Source organism: Megalobrama amblycephala, linkage group LG21 (genome assembly GCF_018812025.1).
Source record: "Megalobrama amblycephala isolate DHTTF-2021 linkage group LG21, ASM1881202v1, whole genome shotgun sequence".
NCBI lineage: Eukaryota > Metazoa > Chordata > Actinopteri > Cypriniformes > Xenocyprididae > Megalobrama > Megalobrama amblycephala.
This window is the reverse complement of record NC_063064.1, coordinates 30,666,703-30,693,151: the sequence shown is the minus strand read 5'-3', so window position 1 is coordinate 30,693,151 and position 26,449 is coordinate 30,666,703. Positions and strand designations below refer to the sequence as shown.

General features: G+C 39.4%; 1 protein-coding gene across 1 annotated transcript; it reads left to right on the top strand.

Moving 5' to 3' along the window:
- The first annotated feature begins 8,475 nt into the window (after window positions 1-8,475).
- Window positions 8,476-10,470, top strand: LOC125256717. The gene is made up of 2 exons (XM_048172918.1): window positions 8,476-8,629; window positions 9,447-10,470. The coding sequence occupies exons 1-2, from the start codon at window positions 8,578-8,580 to the stop codon at window positions 10,019-10,021; spliced, it is 627 nt and encodes a 208-aa protein (XP_048028875.1). The 5' UTR covers window positions 8,476-8,577; the 3' UTR covers window positions 10,022-10,470.
- The last annotated feature ends 15,979 nt before the right edge of the window (window positions 10,471-26,449 follow it).

Below are 26,449 nucleotides of genomic sequence, written 5' to 3'. Positions count from 1 at the left end.
TTTAATAGACTTGTGAAATTAAATTTAAGTGCAATTCTCTCCAGCACTTACTTTAATGAGAGCTGCAGGCCAGAGCAGGAAGGAGGCAACAAAAGCCAGTATGGGGATCGCCAGCGTCCCTCCGGCAATGATGAACATGTTCAGCACGTCCAAATCCATCCTGTTAAATAAAACAACACTGACGAGTCACAAAAGACAGCCTTTGATCTGACCTCATGTCAGATAGCTTCTAATAAATATAATGCATTATATTATCTAACCATAACTGCAAGATATTTTTAAGCAAGGACAGAGAAAAAAAAAATGGGTTCTTGCCCAGATGTGCTGATAAATCAACAGTGTGAAGTGTGGAAATGTACAGCTGAGACCAGCAGAATCCATCAGTGATGTAAAGTGAATAATTGTGCTGATTTATTAAGAGAAGCTAAATTATAATACACACACACACATTATATATATATATATATATATATATATATATATATATATATATATATATATATATATATACATATACAGGGCTTGAAATGGCTGAGATTCACTGGGGGGACTCTATATGGTTTTTTTCTTTCTTTTTTTTTTTCTTTTTTTACTTTCAATGACTTTTCATATGTATTTAAATATAAAATATTATACAACTATATAATCTGCTAACATTAAACAGGCCTATTTCATGTTTCCTCCAAACAATATTTTCTTAATTATCAAGCAAGCACATTGAAAAGTCAATGAACAACATTTATGAATTGTGTGTGGCACAAACATGTTCATTCAATAGAATCTTTGCTTGGAGAAAATAACCTGTTTGATTTTGGCCAAATTAAAGATACATTGTCTAGGAATTGAACAGGTCACAAACATTTGTCCTCAGGTTAAAGAAAACTGAATGTTTTGGATGGCTACCACTCAATTTAGTATACTTTGAAAATCAACAATTACACATTTAAAGGGGAATCCAGTTTTAATGCAAAAGGAAGATGATGTGCATTCTAAAAAGCAAAATAATTAGGATAATAATGTAAATATAATAATATTCACTCATCCCTTTTCTTAAACAATGGTTAAAAGGGTTGAAATGTGATGTTTATCATTTTATAAAACTTTTTGTTTTAAGGATGTTACCATAGACATGGAGTTTTCTTTAAAAAAAAACCAAAAAAAAAAACCACTGCTACCTGAACATGCAGTTTTATTCTAATATTTGCTGAAATAATTTCAACTGCTGATTTTTACTCAATAAGCTGAAAGATTCTGGAAATTGAGAATCACATTTTTTGAAATAGTGTTCACAATTCTCCCATGATTCTGAATCGACAACTAAAAAAAAAAAAAGTAATTTATGTTAGTTGTTAGTTGCTGCAGTCTATTTACAAAAAAATTAACATTAATTATTTTGAATGAATTATTATTTTATAAAAATCTGTTTGAATAAATGATTCAATGACTCAATTATAAAGATGTCACTTGTTTCATAGATGAATCAACGTTTTTGAACAATTCTTTGTAATTACAGTTTTTTACAATCATTAGGACACATTTCTCAATACTTAGGCCACTTTTTCAAAACTCTTCACACAGTTCTCCTAACCAACTTTCATCTTGGCACAGCAGTTCATTTCACGTTCAAAATGCACTAAATCTACCAAAACACTTCATTCATGTCTCAAATCAACTCATTCTTCCAGAACACTAGCAAAGGTTTTCACCCAGCAAACACACTTTGTCAGTCATAAAACATGACCTAAAAACACTAACATCAGGTATCATTATACAATGTTTTCTTTTGTAAAATTTCTTAACAAAACAAGAATAACACTGTATTGTTTATAATTCACTGCAGTTTGTTTCATGAACCTTGTTTACATAACAGTACAAAATTATTCAGAAGTTTTCCTCTTTGAATGGATGATAATGAAATTGAAAAACGAATGCTTGTGTAGGTGTTCAGTTTCATCTAATTGCTTTGATAGTATTTGATTTTTTAGATTCAGCATATATTTCATTACAATATTACTGTAGAAATGTAGCAAATTGCTGTCTTATTCAGTTTTGTATGATGTTATTGTTTTGAACATAAGTTTAACAGTTTTGAAAACAGTATGTAAGCATGTGCAAATTGGCCTGTACATACAAAGAGATTTGGCGGTTGTTGTGTCTGAGTGAGAAAAGAATTCATGAAATTTGAGAGATGTAGTCATTGAATGCATTTTGTGCCAAAGCAATGATAATTGATCCTCAGTTTAGCCCACATAGACTTCTGTTGTGCTCACTGTGTGAAGAGTTTTGCAAAAGTGACCTAAGTATTGAGAAATGTGTCCTAGCGTCTGTAAAAAACTGTAATGAATCAATGACAAATACATTTTTAACAATCATTTGTCACCACCTACTGGTGTAACGATGTAATTGATGCAATCTTTATTTGAAGTATAAAGTTACTTTCAAAGGGTAATTTACTCTATTTTGTTCACTTCCGTTCGGGATGGGGGACTGGTTGTCTTCCTTGGTTGCGAGGAGTTTGGGTTTGCTCCCTCGTGAGGTTTATTTATTTGTTTGTTGCTTTATTTTTGCAAAATGGTCCACACATGCAAAGTTGGTTGATTACACAACTGCAGTAAAGTAACAGCCTAGTTAACAATTAATTGTTTACAGATTACCAAGTCAAACTATCTACTTAAAATGTTCTTATACCGAACTTGTTGATTCTTGGAGTACAGCCAGGTTTTTCCTAATGGGCATATCTGTCATATTAGCACATATTAACACATTTTACACATGAGGAAAACTAAAGTTTAGTCAATTATTCAAGAAGATCCATGATTTTAACTTGTACTTGGCCTTATGAAAAAGTAGTTCTTGTAATTGTTTAACCATATAGCATTTGTTACAATAAGGATATAATTAAATGGCTCTTCATTGCATGCTTAGGGCAATGTTAACTTTTTTCTCTCTTTAAATCTGTTGCCTTAATAGATTATATATTATAAATTCTTCAACAAGTTAGTTAAAATGTACCACAATAAATACAATAGAACGTGATAAATTCTAGGAAAGGTGGTCATGAGAAGTTTAAAAAGCTTGCAGGATCATCATGTTTTCCCCTCTTTTCATCAGTCTTTTTACTAGCTGTTTTACTACATTCTGAATAGAATTAAAATGAAACCCATTTGAATTCTATTGAGAACGTTCTATTTTATCACAGGAACGGCTCGCGCAAATCTTATCACACTTTTGGAGCGCGTTGGTGAACTCGCCTGCGGTGATTCGCGCGGTGTACCACTCATGCTTATAAAAGCTCCGAACACGCGATTTATAAAATTAATTAACAGCCTGATTCTATGTTTCGGTGTGGTGGTTAGATCGAGTACGGGCTGTAACTCTCGTATCTGTCTGCACTATAGACCTTATTTTGCAGAGAAACATGCGCACCGCCATCTTTAGAATATTGTCTTTGAACTTCCGTTTTCGCGGTAGCCCTGTACATTTCTATGGCATCGCTGTTGAAAAATAATTAGCTGGTGAAGTGGATTTACGTGTTATAGAGTTAACAAAAGTTATCATGAGCATTGTAATGTTTAAAGCGGGTGTCTTAACAAATGTCAGTAGAACGGGAAGATTTTAAAATGAGCAGTTCATTCATAAATACATAAGATCGCTGTGGAAATACAAGCCGGAAGTCAAAAGACAACGAGCGCAGTGCTGAAAAGGGGCGGGGCTACATAAGGTCTATAGAGTCAAAGGGTGCTTCTCAATTCTTATTTGTGCATCCTCGTTTCCTTTCCTCGCTTCCTTTCCTCGCGTCTTAGCTCCACCCCTTCAGGATGCGAGGGAAGGACGCAAGGAAAAGATGCGAGGATGGAGGAATTGAATCAAGTGAAATGATATATCCTCGCTCTCTTTAGCGTCACTTCAAAGCGTCATCAGTTGCACTCGAGGAATCTATCCACATGTTGTTAAAGTTTGGTTATTAAAAAAATTATAATAAATATTAATAAAGCAAGATGCCCCGTTGAAATATATGAGGTATAAAGTTTATTTAAACTGTAAAAGTAAAACATACATTTAAATTATTGTGACAGATATGAAGGGGGAGGAGAATTTATGCCTGCGTCAGGTTTCTCGACGAGAAAGACTTCCGCAAAGGATGCACCGGTGTATCCTCGCTCATGACTCCTCAGAAAGCCTCCTCACTCCTCGATCCTCGCCTCCTCGCGGTGCAATTAGAGAATTGATATGTCCTTCAAGATGGCTGAGCTCGATCGTTTTCCAGGTCATAGGATGGAGGACGGAGGAGCGAGGAGACGAGGAGGGATATTGAGAAGCACCCAAAGATTACCGCCTGAGATGCGCGGACTTGATTGGCTGAGTGGTATCACGTGGAATAGCTTAAAGGGATCGTTCACCCAAAAATGAAAATTTGATGTTTATCTGATTACCCCCAGCGCATCCAAGATGTAGGTGTCTTTGTTTCTTCAGTAGAACACAAATTATGATTTTTAACTGCAACCGCTGCCGTCTGTCAGTGGTATAATGCAAGTCAGCGCGAACTTGGACTATACGAGTAAATAAAACACGACAGACAAATCCAAATTAAACCCTGCGGCTCGTGACGACACATTTATGTCTTAAGACACGAAACGATCGGTTTGTGTGAGAAACCGAACAGTATTTATATCATTTTTTACCTCTAATACACCACTATGTCCAACGGCAGTGATGTCTCGCGCATATACTTCAATGAGAGCGAGACATCACTGCCGCTGTCAGAGCGCGATCAGACCAAACAAATCGAGTGATGAATGCCGTTGGACATAGTGGTGTATTAGAGGTAAAAAAATGATATAAATACTGTTCAGTTTCTCACACAAACCGATCGTTTCTTGACTTAGGACATCAATGTGTCGTCACGAGCCGCAGGGTTTAATTTGGACTTGTCTAAGCAAGTTTTATTTACTCTTATAGTCCAAGTTCGCGCTGACTTGCATTATACCACTGACAGACGGCAGCGGTTGCAGTTAAAAATCATCATTTGTGTTCTACTGAAGAAACAAAGACACCTACATCTTGGATGCGCTGGGGGGTAAGCAGATAAACATCAAATTTTCATTTTTGGGTGAACTATCCCTTTAACTCACATGCAATTGGCGTTTCTACCACTACTGTAAAGACTACAAAAGCTGCGTCGGACAAAATAGAAGCGTCCTGTCAGGTTTTAAATCATAACCTTCTGTTTTGGCTGTAGGTTCGGGTCCGTACAGGGCGGCTTTTGGGTCCGGACCCGGACTTCGGTCCGCCAGTTAGTGACCTCTGCTGTAGTGTATAACCTTTATCAAGACATGAACAAAACACTCTCTCTCTGTCTCCCCCTTCTGGTGCTGTTGCTGATTTATTTATCCTCACTCATAAGTAACAGCATTTCTTTTTTAATTTTCATTTTTCAACATCATTCAACTTCAACTGTTGAAACTTTAGTTTTCATGTTTGTATTTGGTTATGTAGGTATGTGTATTGCTTTTCTCTATACTGTCATTCCCAGTGTATAACTTATATAATGTCTTCACAGAACTTCCTAGAGACTTTGAACATCATTTTTTTTTTTCATTTATGCAAAACTGAAATAAAAAATAATAAAAATAAAACTTGTGCAGTGTTCTTTTGTGCAAACATTCTAGCAGCTGTGTGGTGAGCTGTTTTTTTCCCCTCAATAATGCATTATTATATTATAAGTTATTATTCTGTGATAATAAAAGCCATGAACCAGCCTATAAATGGGCTAGACATTGTTTTAATCGCATCTTTAAAAACCACCTTAACACATTATCACTTGAACTTGGACTCATATTTCTATGAATGCGAAAATGTGAGGGGTAGAAAATGTGATCTCAGGTTAGTTCAAGACAATTATTTTATGCTATGTAAAAATGAAGAAAAAATGTGTCCTTCAAATAATGAAAATCCAGATCAAACTTCCCAAGAAAACAGGTTAAATAGCTAAATAACTCCCCATGCTTCAGGAATCTGAATGTTCAAGAGCTCTTCCATTAAAATGGCTTCCCATCTTCTTCCTTCTCTCCTTATCATCTCCAGGAGCTTTTCATCATCTGACACTGTAAGAGGAAAGTGGCAGAGGGAGTGCTCAGTAAAACTGTAAAACCATGATAAAAATGTGAGATTAAAGACCTGTTGTTCATCTCCTGGTATAGTAATTTCAGCACATGGTTAGTGTCCAAACTTATTTCTCATGGACATTCACTTCTGCAGCACATTGAGTTTTTCTTCTGGAGCAGCTCTGTGACTTGATCTCTGTTCTTCTTGTCTGTGTTGTCAAAGACGTGATATCTGTTCCTGCATTTCTCAATCAGCCACTGGAGGGCGTCACCTTCACTCTCAATGTGCTGCTCGATTGATATGTCTTTAAAGGATTAGTTCAAAATTAGCCCAAGCTTTACTCACCCTCAAGCCTTCCTAGGTATATATGACTTTCTTCTTTCTGATTAACACAATCTGAGATATATTAATAAATATCCTGACACATCCGAGCTTTATAATGGCAGTGAACAGGACCAACGAGTATGAGCTGAAGAACGTGTCTCCATCCACATCCATCCATCATGAATGTGTACTCCGAATGGGAATAACATCTGAGTTTGAGGGCAGTCCTAATTCTCATTTTATTATTTCTTGCAAAGGCAAAAGCTAAATACACCACTTTATGCCAGCTAAGCTGGAAGTTCCATGGGCCAGATAAATAGTTACATTTTAAAGCTTACCCTCTTCTCTATTCAGTATATGTTCTCTCTAAGAAATCAGGTGTCTTCTTTGATCTTCTGAGGGCTGTGGTCTGGCGTCGGTTTCCGCTTGCTGCTTGCTTGTATGCTCTTTCTTTCTTCAGCAAAACTACACAACTACTACTCCTACTACCATTACTCAGAGAGCTATAAAGGCCCCAATATTTATATTCTCTTTAGACGCACTTTATCTTTTCATTTATGCACATGTGGTTTCTACTTGCGTTAACATATTACCTGCCTGCGTCAATTGCTAGGTTACTTGTCTATCACCTTTTTTACTTGCGTCAGTACATTTCCTATTCGGCTTTAAGCAATACACACATTTTTTATTACATATTTTTTTTTATCAGATTTCTACCTTGATAGACATTTATTTCCTAACTGTCTTAATTCTTATCAGTTACACACAACAATGCTTCTATCCCCCAGAACACTCCATTTCTCTTGACAGCAGTTCAGAACATGACAAATAATCAGAACAGAATGAAACAAAAATGTCTTTCTCTTTTCTTTAAACACAGTTTTTCTTGCTCTTTTTAAACTCAGTTTTTGTGGTCTGCCATTACCAAAAGTAAATGACCTCAGTTACTTTGTAAATCACCCTAAAATTGCCAGATTAGCATTAAAACAATGATCTGACTGCATAAACTGCTTAGACTAAGTTAGTCATTTAATTTAATAAGACTGGTAATAACTTTTTATAGTCAGTACAGATTGATCTAATTTAAATCTGAAAAGTTGGTCAAACTTTCTTTAAGACAGTCTTAATATACACTCTTAAAAATAAAGGATCTTTATTGGGATCAACAGTTCCACAAAGAACCTTTAACATCCATGGAATCTTTCCATTACATAAAAGGTTCTTTTTAGTGAAAAAAAAGGATTTTTAGGTTGCTAAAATGTTCCACCATCTGGAGCCTTTATTTTTAGGAGTGTATGTTTATGCAGCTGGCCTCCTGATATTGTTTGATGTTTTTTTATCCTGTAAAAAATGTTTTTCATGTTTACATTGAAAAACAATAAGAAACAGCAGTGCTTACTGTAAACAGCACAGAGTCATCGCATCATCTCCAGCAGAACTTGGCCCAAAAGATTCATTATTCTACGTCAGCACATCCAGACCTCGTTTACTGGTAAGTGTGAAAGACCCTGAAAACAGAGACTGAACGCCCACACATTGCAAATACTGAGCTTTCAATATGAGCATGAGGCTTTTTCACTTCCACATTCTGTGCAGGAAATCCTCAAGTTGAGGACGAAGAGATAAAGTCTGTACCCTGATGAACTAAAATAATGCTGTAAACATAACATAAGATCATGATGTAACATAAACCCTATAAATGATAACAAAGGATCAATTAAATTATAAGATGACTTGTTTTTTTTTTTTTTGGTACATGCCATGGTATTTTGGTAAATATGGTACATTTAACAGTATTTTACTGTACAATTACATGATATGTAAGGTTTGAAATTTAACAGCATTCCCCCGTAAACAGTAAGGGAATTTACTGTTTGCTAGTTAGAATTCTTAAAATCAGAATATTTTTTACAGTAGGGCTTCTGTTATAACAGGGCATAGAGCAAATAATTCAAATTACGTGTTCACAGTACTGTTACAACTTATTTTAGGTGAAAACTGCCTTCACAGGAAAAAACATTACATTCATGCTTTCACTTTCAGTTGTCAACTATATAAGGAGCAGCAGTCCTGATCAAGACACACTCCACCTGCGACGCTCCACCAAAGCCCTGCTGAGATTTTGTGAGACCTCGTGACACCCAAAAAATGTCTGACCGGCAATTGAGCTACCATGGACATGAAGATGAAGAAGAATATGGTGAGTGCAATATAAAAGTTGGTCTATATTTTGTATCATTGAAAAAAAAAATGTGGTATCTCTGTATGTAGTAGGTCAGTCATATTTAGAACAAATCTGATGTTTTTATCAAACACACATTTTATATATATAGTTTATATTAATATAAAAATTACATTAAAACATAGGGCTGACAAAAATAACGTGCTACATTCTGCTATTAATATTTTCTGTTTAACGCATTAAAAATATTTTGAATATTGAAGGTTTTTTTTCCCTGGCATCCAGAGCAAAAAGGACATGAACAAAGCACTGACAGACAAGACTTATTATTACTTTTGATATAAATCAGCTTTTTAAAATTCTGTAAGTTTCATTATGAAATTCAAATGATAAATATGTTTATAAAATTTATTTAGATACTACTTATAGTACATTTGAACCCATAGTGTACTACAAGTGGTAACTAAATATATATTTTTAAATAGAGATAGTATATTAAAGAGATAGTATATTAAAAGCACATTTTAGTTAATATTTCATGCTGTCTCAAAATAGCACAGTTGAGTACACTTAGATGTTCTTAAGATGATCTTAAGAAGTACTAAAGAATTTTTAGTATGTTAAGTACAAAATTAGTACACGAAAATAGAGCACTTTAAGTACATTATAGAAATATACTTTTTTTTAGCAGAAGTGCATGTGAACTGCTCATCACTTCCTTTTTACTACTAGTTATAGCATGAAATAAATCCTCAAAATTCATAAAAAGCTTGATGTTTTTCTAATTGTCTGTATGTATTAGCACTGAATTATAGCTAATCTGTTTTGTTTGTAGATGAAGAATGTGACGTACCTCGTGAGGAAAAGCAAAAGACAGGAAGACACAAGATAACATGGAAAAACAAAAAGGGTGGTACAAAAAAGCCCAGGGTGCAACTTGCCTCAGTTAATGTTGATGTGATCGACACGCTTAATATGATTGACACATTTGACAGACCAGGAGGTGCCTGTGCAGAAAGCAACTATGCTCGAAGTGGAACATATTCGTCAGCTTTTGAAAATGAACCAGGAAAGAGGATTCCCAAGATTGGAGCTTATGCAGAAGCAGGAGTTGGACGAGCTCGTGCTGAATACAGTGTATTCGAGGCTGAAGCCAAAGGTCCCAACGCCTCAGCTGGAGCTGAAGCCAGTGTGATTGGAGTCGGAGCAATGGCTCGAGCTGAAATTGCCAGTGCATCGGCTAAAGCCGGTCCAGTTGGTGCGAAACTGGGACTTGGATTTGATACGGGTGCATCTGTTGGTCTGGGAGGGGTGGAGGCCAAATTCCTGGGAACTGGATTCTCAATTGGTCCAAAAACTGGTATATCTGTTCTGGGTTCAGAAGTAAAAGTGTCTTGTGTAGTCATGTAGTCACACAGGTATTAATTACTTTTGAATATTATATGTGAAACCACCTGAGTTTTTTTTTATACTAATGTTTTTCATTTTATATTTATATAACTGTTGAGACTTGTTTTCATTTGAAAATAAGCATATCTGGTTATGCTTATGCAGGTATGTGTATTGCTTTTCCAGTACTGTCATTCCCAGTGGATATGATTGTAGGGTGAAACCTGAAAAAAATAAACTTTACCCATTTTTAATACAGTATCAGTATTGTTGTTGAGTTATAAATATGCATTATTATACTTCAACAATATGGAAACATATAATGTTTTATTTTATATGTCATAATCTTACAACTGTTGAAACTTTTGTTTAAGAATAAATGTTTGTATTTGGTTATGCAGGTATGTGTATTGCTTTTCTTTATACTGTCATTCCCGGTGTATATCTTGTGTTCACAAAACTTTCTAGAGATTTTGGCATCATATTTTTTTCATTTATGCAATAAACTGAAAAAAAAAAAAAAAAAAACTTTCTATGAGAAACAGCTGTATTTGTCTTTGTATGTTAGATGCAGCTGTTTATTTATTTATTTATTTATTTATTTATTATTTATTTATTTTTTTCATTATTTCATCATTATGGCAAAAGATATAAAGAGGTAAAAAGTTCTATAGCTCTTGATAAGTTATTATTATGTGATAAAAGCCATTCCCACAGGTCTCATAATGCTAATGAGAAGCAATATGCAATCTCTTAATATCTGCAGAATTGAACCAGCACTAAATGTTGTGGACATTAGTAGTAAATGCAAAAATAAACCCTGTTTCAGGGTTTGAACATCAGGGGAGCTGAAAGACTACCATTTCCTCTCACTCTCTGAGTTCTTTCAGCTAATAGCCTCTACTGTATATAGGCCTGCCTTTAAGAATGTTGATGATTTTGGATTGAAACGTACTATATAATCAAATTATATTTGCTTCTTATGTGTTGCGTGCAAATTTATTTTATCAGAATACATCTTATTAGAATATTTTATTTCATAACTTATTTTAGCTGCTATATTTCACTGTATTCCTCTATCACGTGATTATTCTGCAAATGCAGCATTGTTTCAGTCCCTTTTATGTCTGGTGTTTTGCAGACAGTAAAGTATTAATATCAGTCGGGTCTCACAGACAGCATTTTAGCTGCTTTCTCCTTCAACCCAAATTAAATTGTAGTTCTCTAGAGATCTGATTTAATGCATACAGTTAATGGATGAAATATGAAACAGGGAGGCAGTGCCTGATCAAAAAATTGGATGAGAAAATAATATCAACGATTTGCCGTTCACCATCTGCCCTGTAGAGGATGACATCAGCCTCACTCCAGACCCAGAGCCCAGTCAGCCTGCACCCTGACAGACAGGGCATATGCCTGAGCCCACCACAGACATGGAGCCAGAGCCTGCCGCGGACAACGAGCCAGAAGACCAATCTGAGCCGTAACCCGCCCTGGAGCCTGAGCCCAACTAACCATCTGACCAGATGCGCAAGCTGGCAACAACGCCAGTCCCCGAGGGAGTTCTTGTGGAATTCGAGGGCATGGAATGGAGCCCCGCCCACACTCCCAGCACTGATGACATTGAATTTGGTAGGATTTGGTAGAAATTATTCTCCTATATCTCCCTTCCACCTAGCCCTAGCCCTGTGTCCACTGGTCCCACCCAGTTTCATGTTGCCTGCACTCCCTTTGATCCGTCCCCAGCCTCTCTCTCCCACCTCCTCTCCCAAAGCCAGCCAGTTCCTCAGCCCTGCCACTGCTGGTTTCTGTCAGACCCTCAGCTTACCCTCAGTTAGTTCCATCTGGTGGTATGGATCCACCTCGGGCCTTCTATTCTCCAGCTCCATATTGGTGTGAGGTTCCCGTCTCCGATTCCATACACAGAGCCCTGGACTCCACCTCGGCCCACAACCCATCAGTTCCGCCTTGGCTCCATGCTCCTTCATCTCCACCGTGGTCCCTCATCCTACTGGCTCCACCTGGCTCCCTTCGTCCCTCCATCTCAGCCTTGGTCAGGCATCACCCTGTTTCCATCATGAGATTCCTGGCCTCCGGCTTCAACTCTGCCCTCCATCCATTCGGCTCCAATGGGCTCCGCCTTCCCTCCTGCTCTGCCGTTGTCCTCAGTCACTCTGGCTCCACCATGGTCTTTCGGGTCCCTGCCTCTACCCTGGTCCTAAGAACCAGAACCAGTGGTCAGCTCCTCCTTGGCCCTCCAAACCTGCAGTGTCACCCTGGTTCCGTGTCTCCTCAGCTCCATATGGGTCTCCACCATGGCCGGCTCCATTACATAAGTTCACATTCCTTGTACTTCCTCCCAGGCTTCACCATGGCTCCTCCCTCCTGTGACCCTGCCCCGGATCATCTTGCTAGCTGTGGCCTGGGTCCCTGTCTGGCTACTCGCGCTCCTGTAATGCAGCATAAATCCTGTCTTCTTTCAGTTTGTTGTTCTGTGTCATCTAAGTTATTGTGGTTGTCAAAACTTTTTCCTGAGTGTTCCTGTGGATTTTTGGATTTAGACTAGTTCGGTGTACCCCTATCTGAATGGAAGAGTATGAGAGTTAGGTTTTGTGGTATACACTAGCAGCAACCCCTGACTTTCCTAGTACAACCCGAATTCCAGAAATGTTGGGACATTTTTTACATTTTAATAAAATGAAATCTAAAAGAATTTCAAATCACATGGGCCAGTATTTTATTTACATTAGAACATAGATAACATAACAAATGTTTAAATTTTTTATCATTTTATCCACTAAATGAGCTCATTTCAAATTTGATGCCTGCTACAAGTCTCAAAAAAGTTGGCACGGGGCAACAAATGGCTGAAAAAGCAAGAAATATTTAAAAGATTCAGCTGGGAGAACATCTAGCAACTAATTAAGTTAATTGATATCAGGTATGTAACATGATTAACTATAAAAGGGATGTCTTAGAGAGTCTTCGGGCCCTCAGAAGACACTGCATCACTCATCGGCATGAATGTGTCAATGACATTACTAAATGGGCCCAGGAATACTTCCAGAAACCACTGTCAGTAAACACAATCCACCGTGCCATCTGCAGATGCCAACTAAAGCTCTATCATGCAAAAAATATGTGAACATGGTCCAAAAGCTCTGTCTGTCCTGTGGGCCAAGGCTCATTTAAAATGGACTGTTTCCAAGTGGAAAAGTGTTCTATGGTCAGACGAGTCCAAATTTGACATTCTTGTTGGAAATCACGGATGCCATGTCCTCATGGCTAAAGAGGAGGGAGACCTTCCAGCGTGTTATCAGCGTTCAGTTCAAAAGCCAGCATCTCTGATGGTATGGGGGTGCATAAGTGCATACGGTATGGGCAGCTTGCATGTTTTGAAAGGCACTATGAATGCTGAAAGGTAAATAAAAGGTTTTAGAGCAACATCTGCTCCCCTCCAGATGAGGTCTAAACCTCTGGAAACCTCTATCAGGCAAGAATGGGGCCAAATTTCAACACCAAAACTTCCAGAAACTCATAACCTCGATGCCCAGACGTCTTCAAACTGTTTTGAAAAGAAGAGGAGATGCTACACTATGGTAAACAAGCCCCTGTCCCAACTATTTTGAGACCTGTAAGCAGGCATCAAATTTGAAATGAGCTCATTTTGTGCATAAAATTTTAAATTTCTCAGTTGAAACATTTGTTTCAACTACCTATGTTCTATTGTGAATAAAATATTGCATCATGTGATTTGAAAGACTTTCAGTTTTCATTTTAAATAAGTCCCAAGATTTCCAGAATTCAGGATGTATCTCTTCACCCCTAATGGAGAGAGTAAACTTACACTGTCTGCCTTTGATGGCTTCCTGTGTCTCTCCACCCCTATTGGAGTGCATAAACAAACCACACACCCCATCTGGTGCCTTTTTTAACTACTAATGGAGTGCAAACTCTTATCAGAATCAGAAAGAGCTTTATTGCCAAGTGTGCTTGCAAACACAAGGAGTATTTCTTGGTACTGAAGCTTCCAGTGCACAAATACAAATACAACAACAACAAAAAACATAGCAATAAAAATTTTAAGAATAAAATATAAGAATATAAAAGTATAAAGACAGGTTTAGTCATAATAAACATTTACAGTATTATGAATAATATGAACAACTGAGTTTAGAAAGATATTGCACTAAACAGTGGGAGTATTGCAATTACAGGCTTTGATGAAAAAAAAATATTTACATGTTTTAAAACATTTTTTAATGCAGAGATCGTATGTTAAAAGCACATTTTAGTTCATGGTGTCTCCAAATAGCACAGCTGAGTACAACTTATCACCTTAAGAAGTACTAAAGAAGAAATTTTAGTATATGTACAAAATTAGTGTGCAAAAATACAGCACTTTAAGTACATTATGGAAGTGTACTTTTTTCACCTGGGAAGTTCTCCACACTTCCATAGAGTCTAAAAATGCACACGTTATCTACACATGGCTCTAAAAATAACAACACCTGCAAGCACAATAAGATAAGACATAGGCAACATCTTTTCCATTCAAGTTTTTTCAGGACTTCACTGGAACAGAACATGTAAACTGCATCCACATAAAACAAAGATATGAACTTGTACTCATGATTCACTGTCATAGTTTAACACATAGGAACAAATCATGCTATAAATCGTAAAAAAAGAATTACACATACTAAGTATACATATGCATTAATGGATACATGTATAATGCGTTGTTGAGGCACAGTTGTCGTGTATCCTATAAAAATGTCATCGTAACTTACATGTATCACAATACATAATACTGGCTAGTACATGTTTACATTGAAAAACTATATTAAAAAAAACAGCGGTGCTTACTGTAAACAATGCAGAATCATCACATCATCTCCAACTGAACTTTAGGATTGGTCTAAAGATTCATTATTCTTACGTCAGCACATCCAGACCTCATACATGATCATGTTGAGATGGATTGGATTGAACTGGTTCTTTGCTGCTAATGTTACAGCTTTATATACCAGAAAAATGCCAGGACTGATTTAATATGTAGCTTACTGGTAAATGTGAAAGCCCCTAAAAACACAGAGAGACTTTACTTTCAATATGAGGATGAGGCAGCAAATCTTCAAGCTGAGGACAAAGTGATAAAATCCATACCCTGATAAATGCATTTGCAAAATGCATAAATGTCAATGTAAAATGTAAATTCTTCCAAGCGAGGAAGAGCGTGTGAGATAGGCACACTGCAAACACACACGTACAGTAAAAATAAAGGATGTTCTGTGCATTTGCTTCATAATTCATTAGGGCCCGAGCACCGATGGTGTTAGGACCCTATTATAATTGCTCACGAATGTGTGAAAACAGTGACATCATGCACATGCGTGTTACGTGTTCAGTCAATAGTCCCCGTAGTGTTTTACAAAGTGACATCGCCAACTTCTGAATACAGCGTTTTTAGTTGTTTTTGAGGATCTGCATGAACGGGGATTATTTTGACAAGTTGTCGTCTGTACACAAAAAAACACAAAGGAAAATTTTTCTATTGTTGTCATTCAAATGTACCCTTAGTGAGAAGAACTTTTTAAATATCTAAAAAACATTCTGCTATAAAGAATGGAATGGAAAGGTTCTGTGCATGTTAAAGGTTCTTCATTGAACCATAGAGGCAAATAAAGAACCTTTATTTTTAGGAGTGTGTGCAAGGTTTTTTCAGGAAAATCTGTCTCAGGGTCTTAGGAGAAGCTCAAGAACTGTATTTTTGGACACTCTAACAAAAGGGATATGATGTCATGCTCAATGAATTTTGTTTTAATAATTGGTTTTACATAACAAATATTGTTTATGTTTATTGTACCGTCTGTGCAATTGCCTTAAAGGATTAGTTCACTTTTAAATAAACTTTTGCTGATAATTTACTCACCCCTATGTCCATGTCCTTCTTTCTTCAGTCGAAAAGAAATTAAGGTTTTTGATGAAAACATTCCAGGATTTTTCTCCTTATAATGGGCTTCAATGGGCACCAGACGGTTCAAGGTCCAAATGTCAGTTTCAGTGCAGCTTCAAAGGGCTTTAAACGATACCAGACGATGAATAAGGGTCTTATCTAGCGAAACGATCGGTCATTTAAAAATTTTTTTTAAAAAAGTTTACGTTTTATAAGCACAAATGCTCGCCTTGCTCTGTCCTGGAATGCGAGTTTGTGACGTCACGTAATACGCAATTACGTTAAAAAGGTCACGCTTGACATATAGGCGGAAGTACAGAGTCAGTGTTTACAACTTGAACGTGCAAATACTAACCCTGCGTCTCAATCAGCTCCCTAGTTCCCTAGGTCATGAATCAGTATATCATGAAAGTGAATGTGGCTGATTCCCTGATCAGTGCCGTGACTACTGAACTAGGGAGCTGATTGAGACACACTGTAAGTCAAACGCTGTTTACAAAAAAAGGTAAAACAACTAATGGTTCTTTCATCCTGTGTTGTCAGTGCCATCAGACTGTCATACCCTTCTCCACCAGAACAAAAACACCTTTAAAGGGGGTCGCACACCGGACGCGCACATTATATACGCGTGAGCTCAATTTTGACTCAACTCCTGATAGAAGAGCTGCACAATGGGAGTGTTTTACATCAACAGGGAAACGTTACATATGCTTTAATATTTCGCACTGAGGTTAGTGTACATGGAAAATGGCACAACAAAGCAAAATGAAAGAAAAGGCTATGTTTATTATACATTTATAGACTTTATTCAAGCTGTTAAACAAAGTGTAAAACTAATGTATCTTGCAGCACAGGGTGAAGTCAGTATGTACATTAACGACGATTTGAGAGAAATATAATATACATTTAATGTAAAACAATGTACATGGCGCTCTGTGGCGCTGGGCACCGCGGACAGGCGCCGAATGTTGCCGCCGGTGTGTACACTCATAGAAAACAATGCGTTTGAATTTTAAAGACGTGGCGCGGTGCTGAGCTTCGCGTCCGGTGTGCGAAGCTGTTGCTTAGTAACGGTGGAAATCCATTTTGTCCGGTAATGCAGCGAGATGGAAACAGGGACTCACCGATGGCGGGATTGAAATGGTCCAGTCGTGGCAGCATTGAGATTCTTCCTCTGTTGGCAATGGTTGGCATTTGCCACATGTGCACCACCACGTCTGCCCGATGCTGGAGAGGTGTGTGTCGCCGCAGCAGTCTCTTCCAACTGCCTAATTTCTTCCTCTGTGTATTCCGGTTCAAAAAGGTAGGGCAGGGTGAAAAACTCATCTTCTCCTCGTCTGACATTGTTGTTTTACCTTTTTTTGTAAACGGTGTTTAACTTAGTATTTGCACGTTCAAGTTGTAAACACTGACTTGGTACTTCCGCCTATGTCAAGCGTGACCTTTTCAACGTAATTGCGTATTACGTGACGTCACGAATGCGCATCCCAGAACAGAGCAAAGCGAGCATTTGTGCTTATAAAACTTAAATTTTATTTATTTTTTTAAAAATGACCGATCGTTTCGCTAGATAAGACCCTTGTTCATCGTCTGGTATCGTTTAAAGCTCTTTGAAGCTGCATTGAAACTGTCATTTGGACCTTGAACCGTCTGGTGCCCATTGAAGCCCATTATAAGGAGAAAAATCCTGGAATGTTTTCATCAAAAACCTTAATTTCTTTTCGACTGAAGAAAGAAGGACATGGACATCTTGGATGACATGGGGGTGAGTAAATTATCAGGAAAATTATATTTGAAAGTGAACTAATCCTTTAAGTTTTAAGTGACAATACTCCATAGTGAATTCAAAGAGATCAAGGGAAAAACCCAATTTCACTTTCACTTTCGTTTCTGTGTAGGCTATATAAGGGTGGAGCAGCGGTCCTGATCAAGACACAGCTCCATCAAAGCCCTGTTGAGAACATCTGACTCACAAAAATGTCTGGACATAAAGAAATATCTGGTAAGTGCATTTTAATAGTCTTTATTTACTCAAATTGCAATCTACATTTTTGTTATTTGTGACCCGTCACGGAAACCAGGGACACAAGTCGGCAGCACAACTATCGAGCAAAATGAGAAAGAAGCATTTTTTTTTCTTTCTCAAAATTGGTGATTTTCTCTCTTTTTTTGCAGAATCTGTTAGTTGAGAGCACGAAGAAGCCTCTCCGTGTTTGAGATAGCAGTTTTAGTATATTTAAAAGCGTGCATTTTGAGGTTGAAATCGGCTTGTGTTTCGGAGATTCTAGCACGCAGTAGGGGCGTGTCATTGTCTGTGTGTATTTCCATACTGGATAGCCGGCTTTTGTTTCTTGGCTACTTATTGTGCACATTGCAGCAAAACAGACTTAAAATACTCTGTCATTTTTTGTCAAAGAGACATAAGTAATATATCAATTGAAACTATAAAATGTCTTCTTTTATTTGTGTACGCTCAGAGTAAAAACACAATGTTGTGCTTTTTGTAACATAAAGAAAACTAACATGATGCGTGATCTCTCGTCTCCCTCTGAACGAAGTCCAATCTGATAGTTCTCAGAAAATGAACTGTAACTTAGTGAATACTAATCACAAAAATAAATACACTTAAGTCTAAAGACACGTTGAAATGTCAGGTTTTAAATCGTGTAAGTCAAATCGAAAACAAACATTCTGTGTTTATGTAATCTGTATGAAAAGAGACACATGTCAGAAGTCCGTGATTCAGCTCATTACCCGCTAATGCGGCCACGCCCACGGAGCCAGCGCTATTCAGAGGCAAATTCTGAGGCAATACATGCATACATCGTCTCAATCGTGTATTTATTGTCTTGAAAAGTGTTGATCTGTATGTTAAAGCCATGGTTAGCCATAGATATATACACTAGATATCGCCTTGGGGTTCTAAGCATGCGTCAAAACCGCCGCCATCTTGGAACAGGGGTCTTGTCATAGGAAGTAGCTAGGTAATGCTGCTAGGTAATCTCCGCCTGTATTTTGAATTCATGGACGATGGCGGACTTTTGTGCTGCGTATGGATGTTCAAACGAAATAAATCTAAAAACCAGACAGCAAGGGATTACATTTTACAAGTGAGAATGTGTTTTATGATACTGAATGTTACGAAATTATATTTCTGGTTACGTTGGTTTGTTTCAGTCCTTGGTTAACGACCGCAGCTAATCCATGCTAGTTACCCATTAGTTTTTGACAGTTAGGAAAACCGCAGTAGGGGTAAAATCTTTGCGTTGCAGGGGCAGCTGCCACTGAGACCCGTCATTCGACCCGTCACCACTAGTGGCAGCTGCCACTCGACCTGTCACCGCTGCCACTCGATCTGTCACAGATATACGCGCCAGTCACTCGACCTGCCACGGCTATACCCGTCTGCCCCGCGTTCTGCCACGAATAAACGCGCCTGCCCCGCGATCTGCCACTGCTGTCACTCGACCTGCCATGGATAAACGCGCCTGCCCCGCGACCTTCCACGGATAAACGCGCCTGCCCCGCGACCTTCCACGGATAAACGCGCCTGCTCCGCGACCTGTATGCGACGCCATCTATGCTTAAAATGTATTGCGCGTCTACATGAGGTTGTGTGGTAGGTGTTAAGTGTCGGTATAAATATTTTTAAGTTTCATAAAAAATAAATAAAATGAGTTTCATTTACTGCAAACTTCACCTGATTCTTGTTATACATGTTCCCAATTAAGTACCACTGTGGTGACTCATGTTGTTTTACTGTTTTATTCTTTAATAATTATATGTCAAAGTCATAGACTACCTCGCTATACAGACATCTTTTAAAAAATCATAAAAATATGAAATCAAATTGTTTTCTACAAACTCCACCATTCTTGTTCTACCACCGTGGTGATTTTCATGTTGTTTTTCTGTTTTATTCTTTAATAATTATATGTAAGTAGTTAGTTTACTCAAGTGGAAGAATGTGACTAATAAACTTAGGCCTACTAGCACTATGTATTATATTTTTAAAAAGTAGATTATATTAATATCAAAACCTTAAATTTTCTCTGGACTCAATGATAAATACATGTCTGACCGTTGGAACGAACCAAAAAAAAACCCCTAGAAAATCGCATTCATGACGATTTATGGTCATTTTATTTCCGTTAGACCTTTGCCTACATTGACTCTGATGCATTAAAGAGGAGTGGCTCCCCTGTTCCAAGATGGCGGCTCTATTGACGCATTCGTTCCAATGAACTGCCGTAGCCAAGGCGACATCTAGTGTATATATCTATGATGGTTAGCGACCTCTAGATTAGAAGACATGCCGTTAGTTCCTGGTTCCTATTCTTCTTTGGATGAATTTGTGGACTAAATGTGCACAGAGCGCCCTCCGGCTGTGAGTATGAATTGAAAACACAGAATCCAGAACTCATAGTGATGACAATAAATATTGAATATTACTCCTCTGTATAGAAAATTGACATAAACATATGAGGATCCATCAATAATTCTCGAAATGTGCATGCTTTTAAGCTAAAAGCCTATATGAAATGCCACAGAGGTAACATAATTGTTCAGACACTTTGCATCACAGAAATACATTAGGCTATATTTTAAAGTATATAATACCATTATTTGAAATTGTAATAATATTTCACAGTATTGCTGTTCCCTTTCGATATTTCACTCGTACTGCGTATGGGGGAAAAGTCTCCCTTTTTCCCCGCACTGAAGCCTTTTCAATAACGCAGTGTAACTGCACTGTCATTGGTTCACTCATAGACAAGTTGTTGAACCAATGGCGGCGCGGCTCAGCTGCGCGGCCTATGGGGAGAGAGCGTGCGAACATTCCCGCCAAAAGGGGCGGGGTAATGTGCTATATAAGCGGGCGTTTCGCCATAGGCCATCAGTCCTTTCTCCTTCAGCGACGACTGAAACTTCTCTTCGCTGATCCTCGCAGAAGCCTGCTCGCCGGGAAAGAAGCTCGCCGCCTTCTAAGAAGCTCTGTCACCGTCGAAGAGGCCCGGCAGCGGACCCAGCTGACTCGCCGGATCCTCGCAGCGCCCGCGCCGACTGTCGCCTTCGCGCCGTCGTCGAGCCGTCGCCTCCCGTGAACCGGCCGCTTCCCAGCGTGTCTCCTGCCGCCATCCGGCGCGCCCTGAGAGCTTCGTCCCGCGGTCACCTTATCGCGCCTCAGAGCAACTTTCCAGCAGTTTTCACCGCTACGAGCCCTGCCCTCACCGTTTAGAGCCTCCCAATCGCCGTTTTCACGGCGCTGCCGGCATTTTTCAATGCCTCACCACTGTGCTACATGCAGAGCCCCGCTGCACGAAGATGACGGACACGGGGAGTGCGTTGGATGTCTGGCCATTGCCCACGCGGATGACGCGCTTGCCGGCGGCTCATGCCCACACTGTGAATGCATGAGTTTAGCGTCTCTGCGCTCGCGGGCCGCTTCTTCTCCGAGAGCGACCCCCCTGTTCATTCCCTCCCGTCTCCTGCGCCTTCCAGGAAAAGACCGCGGGGCAGAACAGTTCAGTGCATGGAGATGGGCGAGCACACGTCGGCCCAGCGCCTGCATGCCTCGCCCTCTCCCCACAGAGAGCAAACCCCCGTCTCTTTCTCCCGCCCAGACCAGCGTCCCTCGGTAGATGCGAGCGACCTTGTCTCCTTCGGTGGATCAGATGAAGAGCCGCTTTTCGACTCTTTATCCATGGCAACCTCTGAGCATGAAGCATGGGCTGGCGAGCCGGACGACCCCGCCCCCCTGCCTTCATTGGAGCCCATTGAACACGGCACCGGCATGGACGCCGAGTTATTCCGTGTCCTGTCTAAGGCCGTAGAGGAATTGGACCTCGACTGGGCCCCGCCAGAGGAGCCATCGCGGAGGCGCTTGGACGAGTGGTTTCTTCCAGGCCGCCGCCAGGCCCCGCCAGCGCTCCGCCCCGTTCTTCCCTGAAGTCCACGAGGAGCTGACAAAGTCGTGGCGCGCTCCTTACTCTGCCCACCTTCACACGACCCACCGCTCGGCCCTCACCGTTTTTCAAGCCAAACTCCTCCGCTCTCTGGACGAGTCCGGTATTGATGCGCCTGCCTTTAAGGACCTCGGCAGCGCTACTGACTTAGCCCTGCGGGCCACGAAGGCCATGGCCCAGGACATTGGCAGGTCAATGGCCAGCCTTGTTGTGCTGGAGCGCCAACTATGGTTGAATCTGACGGAGATCAAGGAGCAAGACAAGACGGCCTTCTTGGATGCCCCCGTGTCCCCGTCAGGACTCTTTGGACCCGCGGTGGAGGGTTTCACAGAGCGTTTTACTGCGGCGCAGAAGTCCTCTCAGGCTATGAGACACTTCTTGCCGAAACGCTCTAGCTCCACGTCTGCCTCTAGCCGCCCCAGGCCTGCGCCGGCTCAGGAGACCAAGCCCGCCCCCTCTGCTTCCCAAGCAGCACCACCCAAGGAGCAACGCCAGCGCTCGCGCCCTTCTAAGCGCTCCTCCTTCCCCAGGCGCCAGGGACCCCGGCCCAGGATTGTGCTGGACCCTGTGACCCCTAAGTCATCCTAGTCTGAGAAGGAAGAGGATTGGGGCAAGTCCCGCCGCGGCCGGACCCCCCCAAAAACGCTCCCGTGCAAACTCCCCCCCACCTCGTTTATATTTCACTCTCTGCGCTTCCCCATTCATCGGACGAGCCAGAGCTGGAATCTTTATGCCCCGTTAGGGCTTTACGCGTCTACATCGAGCGATCACAGCCTTTCCGACAGTCTGATCAGCTATTCATTTGTTTTGGTGGCCACACCAAAGGGTCCCCAGTCTCAAAACAGCGTCTATCACGATGGATTGTTGACGCTATAGCTCTTTCATACTCCTCTGTGGGTGCAACTTGCCACATCGGAGTTAGGGCCCATTCCACTAGAGGCATGGCTTCATCGTGGGCCTGGTCCAGTGGAGTCTCAATCAAAGACATTTGTGAGGCGGCCGGCTGGTCTTCGCCCGTCAGATTCTACCAGTTGGACGTTCCGACCTTACATGCTCGGGTCCTTTCACTGTAAATTCGCGGCCCTCAAGGCGTGAAATCAATTCACCAAGTTTTATGTAGAAAACCAGCAAATAACATAAACTTTACATAAACATTAAAATAATAACATTAAAAATGATGGCCAGATTTTAAAGGAGTGTCTTGCAACATGTTATCTCTAAATCATTTTCAGTCTCTAAATCATTTTTATAAAAGTCAAAAAAGATAAATTACTGACATTTACAATGCACATTATCCTTTATTATTAATAGTATGCGGTCCATGCAGCTTTACAGGGGGTATGGCTTATCTAAATGAGATGTAAATGAGCCCTATTGTCACTCCCAGCAGGTGAGAACAGGTGAGAGCTGCAGAAACTTTAAAGGGGTTTTTCTCCCATTAGAGCTTTTTTGAGTGCCTACCTTCAAATGGCCACAATTTCTCCAAATATTATCAGATTTCCATGTGTTACACATCGTTGGAAAGCTTGGAGACTACACTTTCAGAATCTGTGAATAACTCAAAATGCCCCAGAACCGACTTGTGTCCCTACTTTTCGTGACTGGTCACATTTGTTTATTAATGTATTTTATTTCTGTATATATTTACTTATAAAATGTTTCATTTTCTAAATGTGGTATATTTATAAATATTATAAGTATTATGCATAAATATTATGAATATTCATAGGTCATTTATGTCATATTTAAAAAAAAAAAACTGAAGTGTCTATTACAAAAAATATATTTAGGTAAAATAAACATTATGTAAAATATACTAACATATTATGAAGATGCAGATCACTAAGAGTAATTAGAGCTGTTATGTCACATTGACACATTGAAATGGCATAAATTCATATTCAAAGCTTGTTGTTTTTCATAAATGTCTGTATTTATCTGCTTTAATTTAAAGCTCTTTTGTTTTATTTGGAGATGAAGAAACGGCAAGAGTTCAATTTCCATCAACTAATATACCGAATGATGTAACTGACACAATTGACAGACCTGGAAATGCCTATACAAAAAGCAAGTATGCTAGAGCTGAAAAATACGCAGGAAAATTTGAAAACCATGGAATGAGTATTCAAAAGGCTGGAGCTTATGCAGAAGCAGGAGTTGGAGAAGCTCGTGCTGAATACAGAGTATTCGAGGCTGAAGCCAAAGGTCCCAACGCCTCAGCTGGAGCTGAAATCGGTGAGACTGGGCTCGGAGCAATGGCTCGAGCTGAACTTGCCAGTGCATCTGCTAAAGCCGGTCGAGTTGGTGTGAAACTTGGACTTGGAGTTGATACAGGTTTATCTGCTGGTGTGGGAGGAGTGGAGGCCAAAGTACTGGGAACTGGATTCTCAATTGGTGAAAAAAACAGTGTATCTGTTCTGGGTTCAGAAGTGTCTTGTGTAGTCATGTAGCCATTTATCATATAGGCATTATTTAACTTAAAATATTTGCATGTAGGTTTTTCTGAGGAGCCACAAAAACAGAAACCTGAAAATATAGAAATACACAATATTATACTTTATCAATATGGAAACATATAATGTTTTATTTTATATGTTATAATCCAACAATTGATGAGACTTTTGTTTTCATTTAAAAACAAATGTTATTTGGTTATGTAGTATGTGTATTGCTTTTCTCTATACTGTCATTCCCAGTGTATAACTAATAATGTGTTCATTGAACTTTCTAGAGACTTCGGGCATCATTTTGTCTGCATTTATGCAATAAACTGAAAATTAAATTAAATAATAAAGAATAAAAAAAAGCAGCTGTATTTGTCTTTCCATGGTGAGCTGTTTCATTTATTTATTTTCTTTCATTATTTCATCATTATGGCAAAAGATATAAAGAGGTAAAAAGTTATATGGCTCTTGATAAGTTATTATTCTGTGAAAAAAGCCATTCCCGAAGGTTTCCTAATGCTAATGAGCAGCAATATGCAATCTCTTAATATCTGCAGAATTGAACCAGCACTAAATGGGATGGACATTAGTAGTAAATGCACCAAATAAACCAAGACAACAATTATATAAGAATAGGTCTACCTTAAGGAAATTTTGGGATACTTTGAAAGTCAGTTGCCACTTTTGCCTCGCCCCGGGTATTTTTCAATGTAGTGTCGGCCCTTGAAAGCCTGTTAAGGGCCGTTGACCTTGAGTACCCTAGGGCTGGGCTCGCAGGATGGGCTTCCATTCTGTGTTTGTAGCTCAGCGCTTTTGGATTGTGTTCCCAAAGCATCAGCAACGGACACAATGCGAGTGAACCGTATCAAAAAGAAACATTTTGGTTACTTGCATAATCTCAGTTCCCTGAGATAACAGGAATGAACATGCCCACTGAGTTTAGTTCCGATCGGCCTCCGTCAACCTTGTCTAATAGGTGCTCAAAATCCATTGGCCGATGGCGGCCATGTTTTTTTGAGATACGGCAATGTCCTCATAGACCATCATGCCCCCTTCGATCAAGACACTGCATGCCAAATTTCAATTTGATCGGACCAATGGTTGCATAGTTACAGCTGTTTTCATGTTTTTTCCAAGTTATAGTGCCACCTAATGTCCAATTGACGCGATTTTTTATCGTGACCAAAGAATGAGCCCATACACAAGTGTACCAAGTTTGGTGCAAATATCTCATTTCGTTCTCAAGTAATAGCCATTTTAGTAAAAGTGGCTCCACCCACATTGTACATTTTGGCGTCCCTTAATGACCGTGAATTAAATTTTTTACTTTTTTTATTATTATTATTGATATACAGACTCCAGAGAACATTTCTGCACTGGTTTGGTTCTGATTGGGCGAAAAACCTAGGACTAGTTCGCAAAAGTAGGTTTTGGACAAAATTCAAAATGGTGGAAAATTTTTCCAGGCGCAAATGAAATCGTAGATAAACGTTTTGTCCGTCTTGAGCCAAGGAGTTATTAGCGATGTTCAACTTTTGTTCGCTGTAGTGCCACCTATTGGCCGACTGGGGTCATACTCTGTCATCCTCTCCTTGATTTCTGTCCTATCATCTGACAAAGTTTCAAGTCTCTAGCACTTACGGTTTGGGCTGCACGATCAGTTTTACAGCAGAAGAAAAATAATACAAATCTAAGCAATTACAATATTTCAGCACTTCATGCTTGAACCCCTAAAATGTACAACTAAACTAATACATCAATTATACAAGAATTATATAAGATTATTTTATGTAGGAAAAAGTTATGTAGGCCTACATAGCATAACTTATAGGGAGAGTTTTGTTGCTTTTGACACCTATGTGTGTTGCTCAAACCTGTTTCATCAAACCCTACTTTCAGTCAAGATTCAAAAAGTTGTAAATTACGTGATCTAGGACCTTTATCAAAGCTTTATAGTGCTTCCCTTTCTACGCTTCCCACATACGACTTCCTGTCTACAGTCATGTTTCCACTGCAGGAACTTTTTCCAAGATTTAGGGACTTTAAGGTGGTACTCGGTGTGTTTCGACCACAGGAACCA

Bases quoted from the DNA above. Each gene is read 5' to 3' on its own strand.
- LOC125256717 (XM_048172918.1), top strand. From the start codon at position 8,578: ATGTCTGACCGGCAATTGAGCTACCATGGACATGAAGATGAAGAAGAA. The intron at 8,630-9,446 runs GTGAGTGCAATA...TTTTGTTTGTAG, and splicing joins TGAAGATGAAGAAGAATATG to ATGAAGAATGTGACGTACCT.